This window comes from Phacochoerus africanus, chromosome 14 (genome assembly GCF_016906955.1).
Source record: "Phacochoerus africanus isolate WHEZ1 chromosome 14, ROS_Pafr_v1, whole genome shotgun sequence".
Classification (NCBI taxonomy): domain Eukaryota; kingdom Metazoa; phylum Chordata; class Mammalia; order Artiodactyla; family Suidae; genus Phacochoerus; species Phacochoerus africanus.
Window position 1 is genome coordinate 45,097,088 of NC_062557.1, and position 24,184 is coordinate 45,121,271.

At 38.4% G+C, this 24,184-nt stretch overlaps 1 protein-coding gene across 1 annotated transcript in view; it reads right to left on the reverse strand.

The window, feature by feature from the left end:
• Positions 1-318: 318 nt before the first annotated feature.
• Positions 319-24,184, reverse strand: part of NUFIP2 (nuclear FMR1 interacting protein 2) — a 33,907-nt gene continuing 10,041 nt past the window's right edge. Inside the window, exons 3-4 of the mRNA XM_047756544.1 lie at positions 11,931-11,963; positions 319-8,701 (exon numbers count right to left, since the gene is read on the reverse strand). Coding sequence (XP_047612500.1) covers positions 8,649-8,701; positions 11,931-11,963 — 86 coding nt within the window. The 3' untranslated portion in view covers positions 319-8,648. The remainder of the gene's footprint in view (positions 8,702-11,930; positions 11,964-24,184) is intronic.

The window sequence follows — 24,184 nt, forward strand, 5'->3', positions numbered from 1 at the left end:
TTTTTTCACTTTGTGACATATCAATGCTAAGCAAACTTAGAAAGTTTTTCAAATATGTATTGCCATATTCCTTAACTGCTGAGCTCAATGTCATGCCAAAAGCAAGGATAGCTGCTCTCACAGCTGATTTTTCCATATTAAGAACCTTAATAACCTCAGGATTTTAAAAAATCATGACATGTGATCATGCTCTATTTAAGACAAATTTGTATATTTGACCCTGTGAAAACATATCATTATCAACTTCACAATCTTAACTTAGTTTTCAGTAAACTGCAAAAATTAAGGCACACAAAAGATGATTACACAAACACCTCGGAAACTTTAAAATTTTTTATTCAACAATGTACACTTATTGTCTCTTAATTTGATCTACAAATTTCTCAAGTTTTTTCTGATAAAATAAGTAAATCTGGGTATGGATGTAGAGTGTAATTTATATTTTTAAAACACTGAACATGAAGTAAGACATCAATAAAGGAAGATCATTGTGTAACTGACACTTCCTCAGAATCCATGACATTAGAAACGGCTATGGCAAATACCTAAGCATTTAGCAAAAAGCAAAATTTCTGGCCACTGTTCTTTTATCTAGAAAAGGCCTATCTTTTTGAATGGGCAAAACAACACTGAAAAGACTTTTTTTTAAGTGGGAGAGGGAGGGAAAAACATCCTATAATGTAACTGTAGCCCAGTATTCTTTCCCCAGATTAAGATGTAACTCAGCTCCTAAGTGCTGATGCGCCCAAGACACAGAAATTACTCTGCTTTTTAAACATGTGAACTACTGACAGATGCTGAGGAGTAGTCAGTCATCAAGGATGCTACACTCCTGCATTCATGCCTTTTAAAGCCATGCATCATGGGCCACCTTTCACATCTTGACTAGCAGACTTAGTTTTTAACTGTCACTTTCAGTGGAGATACAGAAGGGTTTTTGCTGTATTTTCAGTCAACCACATACATCCGGACACACCTGATGATAGTGAAGTAATTTTCTTCTATATATAGGAGAAAGCTATAAAATGGAAATGTTTCTTTTATATCTAAGAGCAAGGGGAAAATACCATTAGCATTATCTCTACTTAAATGTATTAGCCTCTTCTACAAAGGTCCTGAAGAGAATACAAAACAATCTTTTAATAGATGATTTGACAAAACCTGCCCAGTACATCTACACAATCTTTTAAGTACACAAACATGTGAAGTAAAGCTATTTAATACATGCAGACTGCAGCAATTAAACCAAATCAGACCAATTCCTAAACCTGTTCTAATCAGCTTGGACAGTTTTTAAAAAGATACATATTATCTTTAAAATAACCTGTGCTTTGATCTTCAAACAACTGAATACTTCTAATCTCAAGTCATTCATTCAGTAAGCCAAATTTATGCTAAAGCAAAGGTTAAAAAATGTTATCCTACCTTTAAACCAGGTTTAAAACATAAAACTATCACAGAACTCCATGTAGCAAAGGTCCTTCCTTCATTTCAGTTTCAATTACTTCCCATTTCTATTTGATCAAATAACCCAAAATTTCACTGAAGAATATCCAAGTTTGTAAAGCTGATAAAACTGCCCTGTTTCAAAAAAAAAAAAAAAGCCCTTTAGTAGATACAAGTCAATGTCTCATTAAAATCTGTATTATTAAAATAGGTGCCAATTTTCCTCTCCTAGTTCCATTGATGAACTAGCCCAGAACTATAACTTTGAGCCATGTTTCTTAAGATGGTAAAACTAAGAGCAGCAAAGTAATAAGAATAGGTCACTTTTGGTAATGACACACAAATTAAACTTTCAAAACATGTGCATAGCTTTATTCATCTACTTAGATCTAACCTTTTCATGGAGCTTCAGCAAAATTCGAGTGTGCAAAATGCATTTCTAAAACGTAATGCAAGCAAAGCTTTTCACATTTACACTGGCAGGAAATACAGAGAAACTAACAAGTCACAGTAGGGAGAGTTCAGATTTTTTTTTTTAATGACAAGAATTGCACAGTTCATTATTTTGAGACAATTGTTGCAGACATAAATATTTAAAATTTTCTAAGCAAGGTGCTTTAACAATAAATTTTTTTTTAAGTTGGAAAGAGCCAATAACTTGGATCATAGCTCATACAGAATTCCAAATTAAAGTGGACTCCATTATCTCCCTAGATTTTGCAAACAATGCTTTTTATAACACTTTATAACACTAAAGGAAACAGCAAGCCAAAACTTTTTTCAAAGCACACAAGAAATGGTGTCATCACATTACTTGAAGAAGGTGCTGAAAGGGGAGGAAAGGAAGTGAAGAATCCTTTTACTATTTCCCACTACAGAACAGCCACTAACAGACTAAGAACAACAACAAAAAAAATTAAAAAAACCAAAAAAGTAAATCAAATCACTTCCCCAGTTTATAAAATAGTTCCAGTTTGTGACAAGATCTGTAACTTTAAACAGAGAGCACCAGTTGGGCGATAGAATGAGCATTTCATACTGCATAAAAATTAGTGAGGTGGTAAGAACCATCAACTATCTCAGGCATTATTACATGGCCTTTCCAAATTTTTTTTAATATACATGCAAGGCACATTGATACAAAAATAGATCTCTGGCCAACAAATATATTAAGTAAGCAAATTAAAATTTTGGCTTTGCAATATTGGCAACATCAAAATATAATCAGATAGCTTTGGACCACATCTTTCTCATACTCCTCCACCCCATTTGGTGTTTCCTCCATCATATTGGGTTCAATCTCCTTCAAGTTTTGAGTATGTGCTTGAGAAACGACTTTTCCTCTTGTCAAGTAGCATTCCTACTAAGGTTTATCTTTGCTAAGTAAAAATACACTACAGAAGCAGAATAGCTGATTTTGATTGATTTGATTAAACTGAGTTGGATTGGCTTGGAGCAGCATTTCTCCTCTGCATACAAACAAAAAGTCCCCAGTTTAACATTGTAGACAAATATTTTTTTTCTAAAAGATCAGTAACAAACCAATCAATGATACTACTTCCTGCCATTCTTCCCAACTCCTCTTAATGAAGCAGAGGGAATAACAGAAGCAAAATTAGGATTTAAAAGATTTTCAGCAGAAGACACTTTTTAAGGCCAAAAAGTATATTATTAACAGAATTTGTATTTTTCTAAGTTAATGTCCTTCATAGGCCAATACCATAAATAATTATTTGTACTGATTCTCTCCCAATAATTTTTAAATTCATTCACTTTTGTTAGTGGCTGTGCTACAGGAAAGGTATCAAAGCAACCTATAAAGGTATGGTATATAGTTACGTAAAAAGTGCATCACATTCTTGATTTTTCAGTTTCTCATAGCAGCAGCAGGATTAATCCAAGACAGAAAATAGTTGTATTTTCATCCTAAAAATGCAACAATACCTAATGAAATGTATTTAATATCATGAAGAGATCCTCCTCTATAGAGGATAAATGAAACATAAGAGACAAACAGGGGCATACTAAAGGCATTCATTCGTATTTACATATTAAAACCACTTTTGTTAACACCAAATCTTTACACCTAGAGAATAATTATTTAATAAAGCAGACATTACTGAAGCAGTATCCATTTTTGGAGCCTTTGTTTAGCACCTGAGGAAAAAAACAGTATATGGAAAGCTATACAATTCACCTCAAGTTGGTTTGTTGGTCTATAGAGTAAAATTCTGATATGCAATCAAAGTGAAACTGAACTTGGAAAATGTTTGTAGCTATTTTAATAAGGCTGTAGAAAAGGGATACTGCAATATTATAAAATGGCTTTAGAACTCTGGACATAAAACAAAATTTTATGGATAAACAGGGAAGTCTGAATCAGCAATCCCACAAGTGAGGATGACTTTCGTAGGTTTCTAGCTGATAATTACTATTTGACACTCCCAGTAATGCAAAAGCAACATACCATTCATGCTTCACTGGGAATTTTCATTGTGCAGACAAATTAAAACTATTCATAAGATCCTTCTCAAGTAGCAATATGGCGTGAAATTTAAAACAGTAAAGCAGTGCTTTTGAGTGAAGCCAATGATTGATTCATCATTCTTTAAATCAGCTCAGGGTGGTCCTGGTTCTCACACATGTATATTTGAAAAGTAACACTTTAAGACACTTAAAGCAGAAGCTCATCTTTGTCACTATAAAAGAATCCTGGTGCTCTGTCAGTTAATTACATTAATGGAAATAACATCAATATTAAGAACTAATTAATAACCTAATGAATTTCTGCAAACAGAGCAGCTATTACTCTTCTAGTCTTGTCCTCTGCCTCTCCCATTTACACGAATACCAACACTTGGCCAGGGTGGCGGCAGGGGGAGGGGGAAGAGATGAGCAAATTCTACCCTTTCTTTTAAAACCCAACAGAAAATTAAAAGATACTGCCTGATCAGAATCTACAAGGAACAACAGACTTCAGCATAACATCTGTCCCACTATAGCATCTGTTCACATAGTGAGTACAGGGATCATGTTATTTGAGGACAGGACAGTGGCAAAACTATACTTGTAATTCTTGGAAATTGGACTTTTTAATCTATTTCTCTTGAGAAAGAAAGCCTTGAAGGAAATGACTCCCTCTCTATTTAGCACAATTTAAAAACAAGTAAAATCTCCCAAATTTCCTTGCCATTTGGTACATGACATGTAACTTCACACTAAATGGCTTTTGTGTATTTAAAAAGTGTACAGCAATAAAATAAACCACTAGATGCTTCCAACTGGGTTAGCAACAAGCCTAACAACCAAGCACAAAAATACTGCTGCTATGTGATGTTTTGTAAAGAAACACATTTCGTATTGTGGACAACACTCAAAACTGAGGTTTGTCGTATTTTCCCTAGAAATCCTTATTTAAAAAAACAATGCAGCACTTTTTTTCCTTTATAAAGTTTTTGCAGATTCTGTGATTAGGTAAGCACATGATTAAGGAGAACAGTAAAATCTAAACCTCTCCAGCCATTTATTTCAAGGAAAAACAAACTGGCATCAACAAATTCCTACTTATTGTCTATCCCTTCCTAAAAAGTAAAGAAGGGCTAACTACAGATGCTGTAAATACACTGTATTTGAAAGCTCAATACTAAGGTCAGAGGAAAGGCTATGGAATTAATTTCAGTTCAGCAAGTGGGGTGAATGAAGAGAAAGATAAATACACCCTGTCTTCTGTGGGGAATTATTCAAGACATCTATGAGAGTGGTATGTGACACAGAAGCCTACAATCAAGACAGATTTAAAAAGGAATCTTCACCCATAATTAGTATCTTCATAGCTATTAAAAAAATAGGTCATGATTTCATTCTTAGTGCCATTTTTCAAATACTACCCTTTTAAGGATTAAAACCACCTGACTTTATTCCATGTAATGAAAACAAATGGCACAAAATAAATACAAGTTCATTCTCTGAATACTAATATAATGTCTTACACACATTCATTTACTAACTTTTAATATCTCCTCGCACATACAAGCACACAACACACACATACAACACACACACACACCTTTTCAGTCTTTATAATGGAGGGATGTTAAAAATCCCCTCTAGACTGTATTTGGTTTATGCTACAGTACTAATACTCTGAGTCGAAGAAAAATTCTTTATACCAAACAATAACACATCAATGTTATTTAAATATGCTAAATTAATCACAGCTGGAGTTTAGAAGTTTACACAAAATAATCAGAAAACAGATCAACTCTTAAGTTTTTTTTTTTTTTTTTTTAATAAGTGCTCTGTAAGGAATTGTGTGAGGACCTAAGAAGATTGCGACAAGTAGAGTTAAGTGTTACCAAACAGCACAAAGGAAATAACGTCCCAAAGTCCTGCTTGTACCTAGGCAAGTAAGTCCATTAACCCAATGCCCCCAAAATACTGATAGTTAATATAATGGGGCACCAGGCTTCCCAGAAGGTTAAGAGACATCCCTAACTCTATACCTCTAATGACATAATCAGGGAAATTCCAGTGGGGAAATCAAAGTGAAATGTTGCATTGTTTCATTTAGAAGTGAGACTCAAAGACCTTTGGACGAACAGAGAAGGGATACATTCTCTTTTTGGCTTCTCTAAACATGGAGGCCTGAGGGATATATGGAAGGGAAGTAGGAAAGCAACGACTGCTTTTGAAAGGTATTTTAAAGTGTTGCTTCTAGATTAAAATGTCAGATGGAGGTTGTTTCTTTTTCTTTTAAAATATATATTCATTCAACCTCTGTATGTCACTAACCCAGAAAGTTTCTTGTGAGTCGTGAGACTGAAGAGCTTTCAAATTCCAGGCAAGCAAAACAGATGTTTAAAAAAAAGAGGGGGACGGGGGAGGGAGAGAATCTGGCCCTAAGGCGACAAGTGGTTACACAAGGCAATTGAACACACAGAACTTTAAAACCTATAAAACAAACTGGAGCCTTTTTTTTTTTCCTTTAATCAACCTTGTATCTTTTTTTTTAACCTTTTGAAAATTTTTATTTAAAAAAAAAAACACAAAAACACAGACTTCTTTCACTTCAGTATGTGGTATGATGCATTTTCCAGTTTGTTCAATGCTTTAAAGCTCAAGGATGCCTCTGCTTTCAATTGTACATGGGCCTGAAGCATCCTAGCTTTTGGCAAGCAGGCAGGAGACTCAACAAAAATCAAAATAAGAACAAGGCAGACTAAATGCAGGGCACATCTGTAAACATATTATACATTTGAAAATTACAATATTCGTAAAAGTGATACAGTTTACAGGTGAAATGAAACTATCTGGAACTGGCCTACCACAAGTTTCTGAACCTGGACTGATACAATAAGTTATTATTTTATATATATATATATTATGTATAAAAGTTTTGTTTACATCAAGTGGAATTGGCAATCCATGCTTATACTTTTAAAATCTAAGCAGGGCAGAAATCCAGACTATAAAGATATTTTCTCTACTCTATGCTGAGTCCAACAGCTTCTTTTACAATCTACTTGTTAAAAGCCTCGAATAATCAACAAAATAAGAAAACTCATCCATACTACAGTCACTCAAAACTGGACATTTCTTAAGCGATAGGGTTGAGCAAAAGTAGTTACTTTTCCCCAAATACCCCTGGGGATCCAGTCTACTTTTATTAGAAGACTACACCTCTCTCTATAAATGCCCTGCTATTTTAACCTGTACTTGACATACATGGATATACTAATTTCTCTCTGTGTGTGTGTGTGTGTGTGTGTGTGTGTGTGAGACGCGGTGCTAGGTCAGGCCAGAGAACTTGTTTTTATGCCACTAACATCACCCAATCTTAAATTGGACCCTCAGTTTCTGCACACACAAAAAAATTTATTTTAGCATGCTATATACAAGCTGCAGTGCAACAGGATGGTAATGTGATGATAAGACAGGGCTAATGCTCTTCTCTGCCCAAAAGAAAATTTCCAGAATTTCACATTATTTTCCTTAAAAAACCCATTTGCTCTAGTAATAAAATATATTTATTAAGATATAATTAGAAGCTAATAAGCTCAGAAGTATAGTTTGCATGAAAACACACCTTCTATAAGTAGGGTTTATTTACCTCCTCACTGGCTAAAAACAAGAAGTTTTATAGTTTTCATGGACTTTTTTTCTTCCCCTTTTAGATATTTCTAAAAAACTAAAAGAGAATTTACAGAAAGGTACAGAGGTTTCTCTTCAGATGTTTGATGAAAACAAGAAAATAGCACATTTAGTGTTAGTGACAGAGAGCAAGTCTGGAGCACCTACAGTTGAAAAGCAGAATATATTTTTGCTCCCACTTATACAATTACATTAATATGGGCATAGGAGTATTTTTCCATATTAAACATCTAAAGCCAATTGTTTGTTCTGTAACTTTTCTTTAAATTGCGCTCATGGATTCTTTACTTATTAAAGTCCAATATGTAATCAAAGCCAAGTGAACTAAGTACCACCAACTATTCCAGAATTATAGAACTTCAATGCCCTCCCCTACCCCCACCCCACAAAAAATAAAAGGAAAGAAAGAAAATATTTCCCCAACATCCCAAAGAGGCTGCTTAACTCCTGGCAAGACATGCAAACCATATTCGCTAAAAAAAATTACACCCCTGCAAATTTCAAGGCATTTATCCAGCATTCTCGCAGGGTTCAAAGTATAACCAAAAGATCAAGGGAGGAGTGGGGGAAAATGTTGAATCATTCTGGGTTCCCCGTGATTAGTGTATCACTTTAGTCACAGAACAAGATACAGGGATCTTTTAAGTGGATTTGCCTTTCCGGTGGGTCATTTGTTGCCCAAGTTGATGACAGCAGGAACTTTAGAACCACGCTTGTTAATAAGTCCATATTCATTAATCACTTGCATTCACACTTAAAAAACAAAAAAAAAAAGAAAAAAGAAACAAAACTACTCAGTACCGGAGATTAAATAACCATGTGTAGTCTCTTGAAATAAATTTGATTCCTTAAGAAGTCTAATTACTTTCAGTTGCCTTTTTTAAATAACTATATATATATATATGTATATATATATATTTGTATATATTATCCTGTGATTCTACTTATGGTTCCTCTGCTGCGTTGAAGATCTAGGAGCATAAAAGCCTTGTGTCCCCCATGAACGGTGGCTCTAATGCTGCAGAAAGGTTACAAATAGGCAGTCTGGTCCTTCATTGATCTGGACTATCCATGGCTTCATTGTAAGTGATTATCCTTTTGGGATCTGGAGGGAAGGTTAAAAAATAGATACATAAATAAAAACAAGGTCTGCAATCCCCAAATACCCACGTTCAAAAAACAAATCCCAAATAACATCATCATTGAAATGGCCCTTTTCACTACAAAACACTATTTATTTATTTATTTTTTTGTCTTTTTGCCATTTCTTGGGCCGCTCCCACGGCATATGGAGTTTCCTAGGCTAGGGGTTGAATCGGAGCTGTAGCCACCGGCCTACGCCAGAGCCACAGCAACGCGGGATCCGAGCCGCGTCTGCAACCTACACCACAGCTCACAGCAACACCGGATCGTTAACCCACTGAGCAAGGGCAGGGACCGAACCCGCAACCTCATGGTTCCTAGTCGGATTCCGTTAACTACTGAGCCACGACGGGAACTCCCAAAACACAATTTAAAGACCATTTCCTCTTTGTATTAACACATGTGCATCAACCCAGTAAGTAATTCAACATCCCAATAGATTACCAGCATCAGGGTCCTCTAGCCATTGAGGACTCAACACCTACACATTAGAGGACTGAGTTCAAATTAACCAGGACAATATGCTTCTCCTCATTATAAAATAAAAGCACATTTGAAAAAGCAGACAGTGAGTTCCTGCTGCGGCTCGGCTCGGTGGTAACGAATCTGACTAGTATCCATGAGGACATGGGTTAAGGAACCAGCATTGCTGTGAGCTGCAGCATACGTCGTGGTTGCAACTGTGGCTGTGGTGTAGGCTGGCAGCTGCAGCTCCAATTCCACCCCTAGCCTGGGAATTTCCATCTGCTGCAGGTCTGGCCCTAAAAAGACATTAAAAAAAAAAAAAAAAAAAGAAAAGAAAAGAAAAAGCAGACAAGGTTGTCAATAACCTAATACTGGATTTCCCGTTGTGGCTCAGCAGTTAATAAACCCAGCTAGTAACCACGGGGATACAGGTTTGATTCCTGGCCTCGCTCAGAGGGTTAGGTATCTGATGTTGTGAGCTGTTGAGCTGTGGTGCAGATGAGACTGGGTTGCGTTGCTGTGGCATTGGCTGGCAGCTGCAGCTCTGATCTGATCCCCTAGCCTGAGAACTTCCACATGCCACACAGGGAGCCCTAAGAAGACAAAAACAAAAAAAAAAACAAAAATCTAATACTAAAATAAAACTTAGGTTTTTTGTTTGTTTGTTTGTTTTGTCTTTTTGCCATTTCTTGGGCTGCTCCCACGGCATATGGAGGTTCCCAGGCTAGGGGTCGAATCGGAGCTGTAGCCACCGGCCTACGCCAGAACCACAGCAACGAGGGATCCGAGCCGCGTCTGCAACCTACACCACAGCTCACGGCAACGCCGGATCGTTAACCCACTGAGCAAGGGCAGGGACCGAACCCGCAACCTCATGGTTCCTAGTCGGATTCGTTAACCACTGTTTTTCTCAGCAAAATGAAGTCAAAATTTATTTTAAACAGTGTGAACTGTCTAGTAAGGAATTGTTCAAATAACACCCATCACCAAAAACTTCAGATTAAATTAAGTTTGGCAAAACTACCAGTTCAGTCGTAATTATGACTTTCTAATTTCCCATAGTATCACCAGACTTTATTCTCAGCAATAGCAAAAACCTGTGGTTCAGGTAAAAAGAGACAAAATGCGTATGGGCAAAGACTCCATTATTTTAAATTCCTATTATTTACCTGTATATGGCCCCCTCTACTGAAGAGAAATGATTTTATTATGTCTACCTACCCCAAGAACTTTTTTTTGGTTGCACCCTTGGCATGCAGAACTTCTTGGGCCAGGAATCAAATCTCCTGGGGACCAAAGGAGTGACAAAGCCAGGCCCTTATCCTGCTTAGCCACCAGGGAACTCCTTCCTTCCCCCAAGAACTTTTTTAAGGTACACATGCTTTAATAAAAAATAGGAAAGCAATAAAACTTGTCATCTAAAAGTAAAGTATAGCCTAAAAATAATACTGAAGAACTCGAGCTCACCTCAGGCTAAGAGTTAATCTTAGTACAGAAACAATATCATCTACTAGCAACTTGTCATGAAGATAATGCCCATTAACAGTTAGTAGCCATCTTAGGGTAAAAAAAAAAAGGTAAACAGGTAGGTTTACTTTTGCAGGGTACATATTCTAGTCCACACACACACACACGTTTGTGTGTGTTGTTGTTTTTTCCCCTCTTTTGGCTGCACCTGCAGCATGTGGAAGTTTCCCAGTCAGTGACTGAACCCATGCCACAGCAGTGATGTGAGCTGCTGCAGTGACAACACAGGATCCTTAACCTGCTGTGCCACAAGGACCTCCCTAGTCTACAATTTTTAAAATTTGCGTTTGAATAAGAAAGTATACAGAAAGGCACTCAAAATGGCTTGCTAGTTATCTTCAGGCCACAGCTGTAATAGACAAAAAAGACCTGGCCTAAGAATAAGAGAGAGGGTAGAAGAAGTAATGTTGGAAAGTCAGAGAGACTTACTTTCTAGTCTGGACACTTCTAGCTTATAGAGTAATCTCTCCCTGCCTCGGTTTCACTTAAGTTTGAACTAGCAAAATGGATGGGAAGAGGGATCCAATTAGTTATGGGGTTCTGAAAGCCCAAATCTATTAGTGACTTAACTCTCCAAACTAAAACTCACTTTATTTCTGGTATCGCACAACCACATTTTACTGTATTTGAAAAGGCACACAATAATTAGAATAACCAACAGCAGATTAGGCTCATCCAATTCCTCTTCCCTCCTACTACTTGCAGCATTTATGGGAGTGAAGAAAGCTAATCTGCTATTCTTTAGATTTCTAACATCTTAAGAGAATATACAGCCCAAATAAGGTTTCTAAAATAGTTAATGTTTTTCTCAACTATGAATTCCAGTTCTTAGGCTACCCCTTGTCTATCACACAAATACAGATAAAGACAGGCTAGAAGTGGAAACACTTATTCATGTTGGTTTCCTAGATTAAAAATATTTATAGTCTGTCTTCCTATCATAATCAGGGGAGAAAATATTCATGTTCTTTGCAAGCAGGTAAAGAGTACTTCAATATACATTCTTTTCACTTACAGTATTACCCTGTCCTTAGCAGTCCCAGTATGACAGCTAGTGCCTTTTAATTGCAGTTATTAAATAACTCAAAATACAAAGTCTATTTATTTGGTAAGCCACTACTCATAGTATTCCCACCCAAAAACACTGTATGGTAATTAGTGATTAGTACTAACATTTCAGGTAACCTAACCATTCTTACCTTGCTTCTGCAAATTCCAAACAGACTCCATTTCTGCAAAGGAACAAAAAGGATTATTTTACAAATCAAATTTTGCAGAGCAAAGTTTAACGCTATGCTTTTTACTGTAAACGTAAAAAAACAACTGCTTAGATTATTGCTGGGCTGGAGGTAGGGTTGAAATAGCACCATCCTACGAAACCTTGTCAAAACACTGATATTCTCCTATAATTCTTTTTTTTTTTAATTTTTAAATTATAGTTTAAAAAAATTATAGTTGATTTACAATGTTGTGCCAGTTTCTGCTGTATTTCCCAAAATTCTTTAGCATATCATTGAGATGGCCTAGAGTGTTGATTACAGAAATGCAATTACTAACTGACATCAAACTGCTAAGAGAACAATTCTCTCTACACAAATAGTAAAAATATATAGGATGATATAGATAACATGATTTTTTTGGGTAATAGCTCATTGTTATTAAAAAAAAAAAACACATTTTTTGGCAACCCATCATCCTTCAACAAGGTGTCCAGTCTTTTGAAAGAAACATTTATCAAATTTAATTAAGCCTGCGGCTTAAAATGTTACTTAACTCCCTGCTGCGGTTAAGTAGTTCTTTCCTCCAAATCAAACCTACTCTCATTTTAACTCATAAGGTCAAAATGCCAATACATATCTATTTATTTTTACTGTACCTGTGGTATGGGGAAGTCCTCAAGGCCAGGGATAAAACCCATGCCACAGCAGAGACATTGGATCCTTAACCCACTGAGCCACGAGGGAACTCCCCCATACTTATTTATTAATAGCATAAAACCCATACTCCAATTCCACTCAAATGTGATCATCTACAATGTGCCTACTTGATTATCTTAGAATAAGAGAAGTATGTACATGACCAAACTATAACGACATAGAAATCAAGAAAAACTACCTGGAAGCTTAAGAAAAAGCTTCACAGAAGGGATATTTGAAGTCTTGAACTTTTCATTTTAGCCCACCTATGCTGTAACATTTCCCCTCTCTTCCTGCCACAAAAGGGTGCCTCTGCACCCTTTTTTGGGGGGGACTACACTCAAGAGTCACAGTAGTAGCCATACTACTTTAAAAGCAAAGTAAACATACACTTTTTTTTTTTTTTTGGTCTTTTGTCTTTATAGGGCCATACCCGAGGAATATGGAGATTCCCAGGCTAGGGGTCTAATCAGAGCTGTAGCCTCTGGCCTATGCCAGAGCCACAGCAACTCGGGATCCGAGCCGCGTCTGCAACCTACACCACAGCTCACAGCAACGCAGGATCCTTAACCCCCTGAGCATGGCCAGGGATCGAACCCGCAACCTCATGGTTCCTAGTCGGATTCGTTTCTGCTGCACCACGACGGGAACTCCAACATCCACATTTTAGAATACAGACAAAAATAACTTAAATACAGACAAAAATAACTACTTGCCAACACCCTATTTCTTTAACAGACTGAAACATTTCCTTAGCTTCAACTACAACTGTAAACTTTATACGTTCTACCCTAATACTACAGATTTTAAATTATTTCTGTCAAGAGAATGTTAGTTATTATTCTCAAGTATGGGCTCTGGATTAGTGAATTTGACTGACTCTTAAGGTGGTAAAAGGGATTTGTTACCTAGCTAAAAATCTAGTCAGGAAATCAGAAATATCAGAAATATCCCAAGTGCTATACTGAGAAATGAATGAATGCCTCTTCCTGTTATTTAATATTACTTCTATAGCTAGTAGCAATTTGATCTCCCTCATGAGAATTTTAATGTTTCTATGAAATTCAAAGTTAAGGTAAAAAGAAAGTGAAATAAATCAAATACTGTTTGCATGCTTATATGCCATGCTTAAACCAACCTAAGAAGACCATCAAGCTGGTGACAGAGAACACATGGGAAATCAGTGAATGACATTTCCTCTTTTAGGTTACAGAAATCTGCATTCAGATGTTAAATATGTTTTAACTATCACACGAGAAGCTGAACAGTATAAAGAAGCCTACAGAAGGCACATTCAACTATACATAATCGTAGCAGAGAAATTAATCTTTTACCTATCTCTTTTTAAGGCTATACATGTGGCATATGGAAGTTCCCAGGCTAGGGGTCAACTGGAGCTGTAGCTGCTGGCCTATGCCATAGCCACAGCAACATGGGATCCAAGCCAAGTCTGTGACCGACCTACACCATGGCTCGCAGCAGCACCAGATCCTTAATCCACTGAGTAAGGCCAGGGATTGAACCCACGTCCTCATGGATGTTAGTGGGGTTCATTACCACTGAGCCACAATAGGAACTCCAATCTTTTTATTTTTAATACTGCCCTCTTCCACATACACATATACAAGTCTTTTAATTTTTAACTTTCCAGTTCTTTTGAAAGAGAGACCACAGCATCCATTCATGCAGTTTTTGAGAAGTGGCCACAGGGCCAAACTTGGTAGACAATTTTGTTAAAATCCTATCATTTAGACCACCACAACCAAATCTGAAATTTTACTGTATCAAAATTTAAAAATTCAAATATTTAGTAATGGCATTCATCAAATGAAGAAAACTTAATATTCAATTTTCTAAAGCAGTTTACTTCCTACACAGTTCTTTACCACAATGCTTACTGTAGCAAATGTCCAATTACCTTTAAGTTCTTAATTCCAGGTGAATTAAAAAGCACTATTTAGGGGCTAGGGATGTAGATAAAAAAACCAAGAAATGCTCTAGGTAGCTTTTCTACGTAGCAGCATTAGTACAAAGTTTGATGGTATTACAAAACAAGGTGTGCTAAATAAAGCAGAGACAGCAAACTGGATTCTACATATTTGCTTTTGCAAATAAAAAAAATTTTATTGGAACAAAGCCACACTCACTATATATGTATCATCTATGGTTGGTTTTTTTGTTTGTTTGTTTTTTGACCCATTGAATTGAATCCGCAACCTCATGGTTACTAGTCGGATTCATTTCCGCTGTGGCACACAACAGCAACTCCTCTATGGTTGTTTGCTGTGTACAAGGCAGAACCAAACAATCACAAAAGAGATCCTATGACTTACACCATCTAAAATATTTACTCTGATCCTTTATAAAATAAGTTTCCCAACCCATGCTTTAGCAGTCACACGTAATTTGTTAAGTCATTAAGAGGAAAAGATATAGACAAAGAACACTATTCAAGGAAGAGAGCTGAAAGTCACCAAAAAGGGGAGATTTAGACAAAAAAAAAAGCTACTCTGCTGCTGCGGGAATACAGAACAAGGCATTCATGAAAGTTAGTTTATTACTTAATCATATAGGTTAGGGGAAGCTACTGAAGAACTCTGAGGTTACTACATTAAATATTAGGAATGAGGAGTTCCTACTGCAGCTCAGCAGGTTACAAACCCAACTAGTATCCATGAGCCTGCAGGTTCGATCCCTGGCCTCGCTCAGTGGGTTAAAGATCTGGCATTGCCATGAGCTGTGGTGTAGGTCACAGATGCAGCTTGGATCCAGTGTTGCTGTGGCTGCGGCACAGGCTGACAAATGCAGCTCTGATTCCACCCCTAACCTGGTAATTTCCATATGCCACAAGTGCTGCCTAAAAAGCACTTAAACAAACAAACAAAAAAATAAGGAATGATTCTTCAGGGCAGCTGAAGAGAATGGATGAAATGAATGGATGAATTGACAATATAGAAAAAGAGCCCAGGAAATATTACTGCAAAAGTGAAAAATTTATAGAGTTCCCTGGTAGCCTAATAGTTAAGGACCCAGTGTTGTCACTGCTGTGGTTGGGGTTTGATCCCCAGCCATGGGCACAGCTCCTCCCCACCCCACCCCCAAAACAGTCACTTGTGTTAAAGATGAAAAAGAATGGAAAGATCTTAAGAGAGAGGATCCATAAAACCTTAATGACAGGTTTGTATGTTAATTCATTGAGAGGGAAGGCAAGAAAGAGCAGATGTGGAGGAAAAAATGAATAGTTTTATAAACAGAATTGGAGTGATGTTGAATTGAATATTCATGGCCTGAACTCAGCGTAAAAGCAGTTGAATAAGTCTTAAGCTTACTACACAGCAATAGAATTTGATTAAGATTACCCAGAGGAGTTTGACAATTGTGAAAAGGGGACTGACGGAACATCTACATTTGAGAAAAAGAGAATGATAACCCGGAACATTATATCAAATACTTAAAAAGTAGAAGAGTGGGTAGTTAAGGAAATGCAAACTAGAGAATTTAGAGAGGGAGTGTTCAACTAGTGCAATTCTTATTCAAAGTTAGGACATCTGTTACCTTTCTAGTTACCTATCCCTTTTTCTCTAGCCCAGTGCCAGGGCCCTGGTTCAGGCAGCGCTATCTCATGCACATTTCTCTAACTGTCTTTTAACTGGCCTCTTTTGCCTCACCTTCTATCTTCTAAACTATAGTTATATTCTCTTCCTTTAAAAATACATATCTGGGGAGTTCCCGTTGTGGTGCAGCGGAATCGAATCCCACTAGGAAACATGAGGTTGCGGGTTTGATCCCTGGCCTTGCTCAGTGGCTTAAGGATCCGGTGTTGCCGTGAGCTGTGCTGTAGGTTGAAGACTTGGCTCAAATCTGGCGTTGCTGTGGCTCTGACATAGGCCAGCAGCAACAGCTGATTAGAACCCTACCATGGGAACCTCCATTGGCCATGGGTGCAGCCCTAAAAGGACAAAAGACCAAGATATATATATATATCTGGAGTTCCCTTCATGGCTCAGTGGTTAATGAGCCTGACTAGGATCCATGAAGATGTGGGTTTTATCCCTGGCCTTGCTCAGTGGGTCTGGGATCTGGTGTTGTCCTGAGCTATGGTGTAGGTTGAAGATGTAGCTCAGATTCTGGGGTGCTGTGGCTGTGATGTAGGGCGGCAGCTGTAGCTCCAATTCAACCATTAGCCTGGGAACCTCCCAGGCTAGTTAAAAGACCATTAGCCTGGGAACCTCCCAGGCCAATTAAAAGACAATTAGAGCCGCAGGAGTGGCCCTAAAAAGACAAAAAATGGAGTTCCCATCGTGGCTCAGTGGTTATCGAATCCGACTAGGAACCATGAGGTTTTGGGTTTGATCCCTGGCCTTGCTCAGTGGGTTAACAATCCGGCGTTGCCGTGAGCTGTGGTGTAGGTCGTAGACGCGGCTCAGATCCTGAGTTGCTGTGGCTCTGGCATAGGCTGGCGGATTCAACCGCTAGCCTGGGAACTTCCACATGCCTCGGCAGTGGCCCAAGAAATGGTCAAAAAATAAATAAAGACAAAAAAATTAAAATAAAAATATTTATCTGTAAGTGACCACACTGCTCAAAATATTTCCATGGATTCTCACTCACTAAATGGAGACTGTATGTCTCATATAATTTCTAGCATTTGATGCAATGGCTGATACAAATTAGACAACTAAATTAAAGATTTAACCTGCACCTTTTACCATCCTTGAAACAAACTATTTGAATAACTGGCAATTTACAAACACCATTTCACTTCCACCTAAAGTAATCTAACACTCCTTGTACATAAGCCCAACTTCCACCTCTTTTTTGAATTCTGCCTACCCTCGCCCTCTGACCCTGCCCACCCACCTTAAGGGGTTTTTTCTTATGTTACAAATCACACCAGTAATAGATTTAGATTTATTTCTATTTATGTTTCCCCATTAGAACGAGTTCTTTTTTGTCTTTTTAGGGCTACACCCATGGCATATGGATGACTACAGGTTGTATCTGATCTACAGCTGCTGGACTATGCCACAGCACAGCAATGCAATACCCAAGCCACATCTGCGACGTACACCACAGCTCACGGCAATGTCGGATCCTTATTAACCCACTGATCGAGGCCAGGGATTGAATCCTTGTCCTCATGGGTACTAGTCAGGTTCGTTAACCACTGAGCCACGATGGGAACTCCAGAATGAGTTCTTTTATGATAACATCCACCCTCTCTTTTCATCCATTTTATCATCACTGCTTCACGGTGCTCGGCACAATAAACAAATAAATATTGATTAAACAGAATATTATTCATAAATCAGGCAGGAAATAATAATATAGAAAAGTAGTTTCAGTTAGATACATTGAAACTGCTATTATTCAACCTCTTTTGACCTAGAAAAACATCAATTTCACATGGTTGAACCAAATGCACGTTTCTTTCTTGCTTTTTTTTTTAGGGTTGCACCTATGGCATATGGAGGTTCCCAGGTAAGGGATCAAATCAAGAGACACAGCTGCTGGCCTACACCACAGCCATGCCAGATCTAAGCTGCATCTGTGATCACACCGCAGCTCACAGGAAAGCCGGATCCTTAACCCACTGAGTGGGGTCAGGAATCAAACACGCATCTTGACAGACACTATGTGTCAGGTTCTTAACCCACAGAGCCACAATGGGAACTTCCAATGTATCTTTTAATTCTAAAATCCTTAAAAGACTGATGCTAACTAGAAGCTTAACTTTTTTTCTTTTAAAATTGAAAGAGACTACTGTCCCAGTTTAATAGAACATAGAAGCCTATAATGGCTCTCCTGCCAAAAGAAAATAAATCAAACATAAGGCAAAACAAGGTAACTCCCACAATTGAAAAGTCAACTGATCAGTAACCATGCCTTCCAATTAAGCCATTTTAGATCAAATTCCGTAAAATTCTGCAGGGGTAGTGACATAAATTTAAATTCTGCTTTTTCTCTAATTCAGATTTACCCATCTTTTGATGATATGGCTAACTTTCTCAGTCACTGTACCTACTTGCCTATTCTTCTGCAAAGAAGCCTATCAGAAACCTCTCCCCACCCTTTTTCATTTTGAGTATACCCATAAAGATATACAGCCCATTTTCAAGTAAAATTAAGGTAGTTAAGTCACCACCTTTTAAATAGATGATCAATGAACTCCCCAGTGTATCCATTTCAATCCTATATTTCCAGTTTGGAGCTACACCAACTGAACTGTCTTGACCACCTCTAAATACACACAAAGGAAATGTGGACTCATGTGTTTGTTTTTGGTTTGTTTCTCATTTCTACTGCTATACTTACTCTATTTCAGTTTACCTTTAAAGGCAAAATATAAAATCCAATTTGCTTAGAATGAAACTGCCACTACTATGATAGTAACAATTTCTGCTTTTATAGAATGGGTGATTGATTACTTCCCTCTCCCTCAGGACTTAAGCTAATGAAATCTAGCAGTTAAACTTTTAGCTTCTATTAAATTCCTTACAAGTTACTTTCCAGATTAGTAGCAAAGTACATTAATTATTATTGTACTCATAAAGCAGAATTAATGAGAAATAAAGCCCCCAGTAGGGATGTTAAAATGAAAAGTCACTGGGAAAAAAGGTTCTTACACCATATTAAGAATTACTTTAACATACATTCCTCTATGTCCTGTATTAAACAGGGGTGGGGGAATGGGGCAGGGGGAGGACTCTTCCCAAAATCAGGCTATCCAATTAGAACTGAAACCAAAGTCAAATCTATAGGAACCTATTAATAGTATTATTAGAAAGACAGCAGTGATGACACAACAGTGAAAATAGTTAAGCATTGTATTAACAAGAGAAAATTTAATATTAGGATCCTTCTGTGAACAATTGTCTAAACTGTATGCATAGTCCTCCTCAGTTTTTATGGATCCATTAACCACAACTAGTCTCCAACATTCCATTTCCATATCCTTTAGAGGAAGAAATGTTTATCAGTTCCCTCTTGCCCTTACCCAATCTAAAAACTCCCCCCCACTTTTTTTTAGAGCCGTACCCATGGCATATGAAAGTTCCCAGGATAGGAGCCAAATTAGAGTTGCAGCTGCTGGCCTATACCATAGCCACAATGACGGATTCTTAACCCACTGAGTGGGGCCAGAGATCAAAACTGTATTCTCATGGATACTAGTTGGGTTTGTTACCACTGAGCCATGATGGGAACTCCCCTACCTAACAACTTTTCAAAAATAAATGTTATTCGTGGATAAATAATACATTACATAACTACAATGGGGAAAATCTTTGTTGTTCTCTGCCTGGACAATTCTAAGAGTCTGATCTTTTAGGTCATCAGAAAAATGGCTTTCAATCTATCCTACAAATTGGTGCCACATTTATCTACTTGAACACAGACTTAAAAGTCAATTGCTTAATATCAACTCAGGTTTTTTTGGGTTTTTTTGGGTGGGGCCATGCCGTCAGCATATAAAAATTCCCAGGCCAAGGATCTAACCCAAGCCACAGCAGTAACGCCAGATCCTTAACCCACTAAGCCATGAGGGAACTCCACCAACTCAAGTTTTTATAGCACTTGAGTACAATCTGTTAAGACTAAACAAAGGTTGATATACTAATTTTATAAAATTAGGAAACCCAGGCTTAAAAATAACAATTAATTTGCTCAAGTATACAGGAATTGGGAATAGCAGCATTAAAACCTGACTTTTGTCAGTTTGAGTTACTTCCATTCCCCAGCCTATTTCCCTGATATTCAGTGGCTTCCCCTGCCTCCAGATGGAAATTAATAAAAACCTCCATGATCTAGCAGCAATTTATCTTCCTTCTCATTTATATCCCCTTACTACATCCAAAGTGGATCCCTTCCAATATTTACATTTTCTAACTTTTCTGTTTTCTATTAAGTAAAAAAATCTTCTCCATCAAGATCCAGTGTAAATGCTGTTGCCTCCTGGAAAACATCCCCTGCATTTACTCTTCCTCCCTTTTCTCCATTAGAAATTCTCTACCTCCCCACTAAAATCTTATTGGTATCCTTCTTTCAACATTTAAAATCCTTGCCTTAAAACTTGTGTATTGTTTTCTCCTCTACTTGATTAAGTTCTTCAAAGGCAAAGACTCACTCTGTGAAAATCTTCTATTACTAGGCAAAGTATTTTGGCTATGGTAGGTACAGCATAAAGAAAAACATACACACACATTACTGCACATCTCCTTAGTAGTACAAAAAACTGAGACAGAGAAGAGAATTAAAGAAGGATTGGGAGTTCCTATTGTGGCTCAGCGGAAACAAATCTGACTAGTATCCCTGAGGATGCAGGTTCAATCCCTGGCCTTGCTCAGCAGGGTTAAGGATCCAGCATTGCTGTGAGCTGTGGTGTAGGTTGCGGACTTGGCTCAGATCCCACATTGCTATGGCTATGGGGTAGGCTGGCAGCTGCAGCTCTGATTCAACCCTAACCTGGGAACTTGCAGAAGCTATGGGTACAGCCCTAAAAAGTAAAAGCCCCCCCCCCCCCGACTCAAAAAAAAACTCCCAAAATAAAATAAAAAGGAGTGCCAGTCGTGGCTCAGAGAAAACAAATCTGACTAGGAACCATGAGGTTTCAGGTTTGATCTCTGGCCTCACTCAGTGGGTTAAGGATCTGGCGTTGCCGTAGGCTGTGGTGTGGACAGAAGATTCAGCTCAGATCTGGCGTTGCTGGGGCATAAGCCAGCAACTGTAAATCCAATTAGACCCCTAGCCTGGGAACCTCCATATTGCTGAGGGTGAAACCCTGAAAAGCTCACACACACAGAAAAAGGAGTAGGCTGAGGAAAACTCTTAAGAGTTCCAATCCTAGTTGGCAAAGAGAATCACCTAGTGAGTTAATCTTTTAAAAAATTCAGAGCCTTGGGGAGTTCCCGTCGTGGCTCAGTGGTTAACGAATCTGACTAGGAACCATGAAGTTGTGGGTTCTCAATCCCTGGCCTTGCGCAGTGGGTTAAGGATCTGGCATTGCCATGAGCTATGTATGGTGTAGGTCGCAGACTTGGCTTGGATCCCGAGTTGCTGTGGCTGTGGCTGGCATAGGCCAGCAGCTACAGCTCATTAGACCCCTAACCTGGGAACCTCCACATGTCACAGGAGTGGCCCTAGAAAAGTAAAAAAACAAACAAACAAAAAATTCAGAGCCCAACCCCAATCTGGTGGATCAAAGCACTTATGCCAATAACCTGACACTTATGGAGGCAATAGAGAAACAAATTGTAAAAAATTCAGGAATTCTCTGGTGGCTCAGTGGGTTAAGGATTGGGAGTTGTCAGTGCTGTGGCATGGGTCGCTGCTGTGGCGTGGGTTGAGTCCTGGCCCAGGAACTTCCCATATGCCACAGGCAAGTAAAACATAGACTTAAAAATGAACTAACATTTAAAAAACAAAATAAACAGGCAAACAAAACAAAAAAAACCTTAAAAAAATTTTTTTTCATGCAATAGCCTGGAGTTACCTCAGGAATATTTTCTTTTTTTTTTTTTCTTTTTTGCTATTTCTTGGGCCGCTCCCGCGGCATATGGAGGTTCCCAGGCTAGGGGTTGAATCGGAGCTGTAGCCACCGGCCTACTCCAGAGCCACAGCAACGCGGGATCCGAGCCTCGTCTGCAACCTACACCACAGCTCACGGCAACGCCGGATCGTTAACCCACTGAGCAAGGGCAGGGACCGAACCCGCAACCTCATGGTTCCTAGTCGGATTTGTTAACCACTGCGCCACGACGGGAACTCCTCAGGAATATTTTCTATACTACACAGCTTTCATTTTGACTCATCCCAACCATCAACAATTAAATTTTACACTAGTTCTCTCCCCCTGTGTAGCTATGTGCTGGGTAAAACTCACCGTATCAAATGACTTAATGAATACTTCAAAATGTCAGCATTTTGAATGCCCTATATTCTTTAGTGCAATATTAGCCAGGCAAGATAAATTAACTGGCTTAAATTAATACTTTAACCGAACACACAACTCACACCAATTTTACTTCAAAAGATGTGACTTCAAATGACTTTGGACCACTCCAAAATCATTATGATCTAGTGTTCTAAGACTAAGACAACAAATCGAAGTTCTACTAACTATGCATTGTGAATAATTACTCTGAAAGTGACAAGGGTTATGTCCTGGGTATGTACATTAAAAGCCATCACTGTAACGTAACCCAAAGTATCAGCCAGTAAAATGTTATGATACCTAGAATCTGCTTTTTAAAACTCCAAAGTGTATGAAAGTGGATAAATCAAAAAATGACAATTTTGTTGTTGTGGGGTTTTTTTGGTCACACTCTCTGCTTGCAGAAGTTTCCCATGACTGGGATCACACCGGAGCCAGAGCTGTAATCAGAGCCACAGCAGTGACAATACAACCTTAAACCACTGAGCCAAAAGGGAACTCTCATGAAGATATGTTTTTTTAAAATGTTCAAGCCAGATGATGGGCACATCAGGGTCCATTATGTTATTTGGCTCCATTTTTATATATACATATATTTATACTCCTACATACTTAAATTTTTCATAATTAATTTTGTTTTTTTTTGTTTTTGTTTTTTGGTCTTTTTGCTATTTCTTTGGGCCGCTCCCGAGGCATATGGAGGTTCCCAGGCTAGGGGTTGAATTGGAGCCGTAGCCACCGGCCTACGCCAGAACCACAGCAACGCTGGATCCGAGCCGTGTCTGCAACCTACACCACAGCTCACGGCAACGCCGGATCGTTAACCCACTGAGCAAGGGCAGGGACCGAACCCGCAACCTCATGGTTCCTAGTCAGATTCGTTAACCACTGCGCCACGACGGGAACTCCTCATAATTAATTTTGAAAGATTACTTTAAAAGTTTTTACCTCAAGTGTCAAGAGATAAATAGGAAAAGAGGACCTCTTACCTTAAATACTGATAGTTATGTAATGGTACAATATTCCCCCAGAAAACACAAAAATTAGAGCTCCTGTTGTGGCTCAGTGGTTAACGAATCCGACTAAAAACCATGAGGTTGCAGGTTCGATCCCTGGCCTGCTCAGTGGGTTAAGGATCCCGAGTTGCTGTGGATTTGGTGTAGGCCGGCAGCTACTGCTCCTATTAGACCCCTAGCCTGGGAACCTTCATATGCCTCAGGAATAGCCCTATAAAAGGCAAAAAGACAAAAAAAAAAAAGAAAGAAAGAAAGAAAAAGAAAAAAGAAAACACAAAAATTAGGTCTTACTTCTTTTTTTGTGTGTGCTTTTTAGGGCCACACTTGTGGCATAGAGAAGTCCCAGGCCACGGGTTGAATTGGAACTGTAGCTGCCAGCCTGTGCCACAGCAACACTAGATGTGAGCGGTGCCTGCAACCTACACCTCAGCTCACGGCAACGCGAGATCCTTAACCCACTGAGCAAGGCAAGGGATCAAACCCACATACATCCTCATGGATACCAGTCAGATTCGTTACTGGTGAGCCACAACTGCACTTACTTCTTAACAAAAGTTAGTGGCATATTTATATCAAAAGTTGTAAAAGAA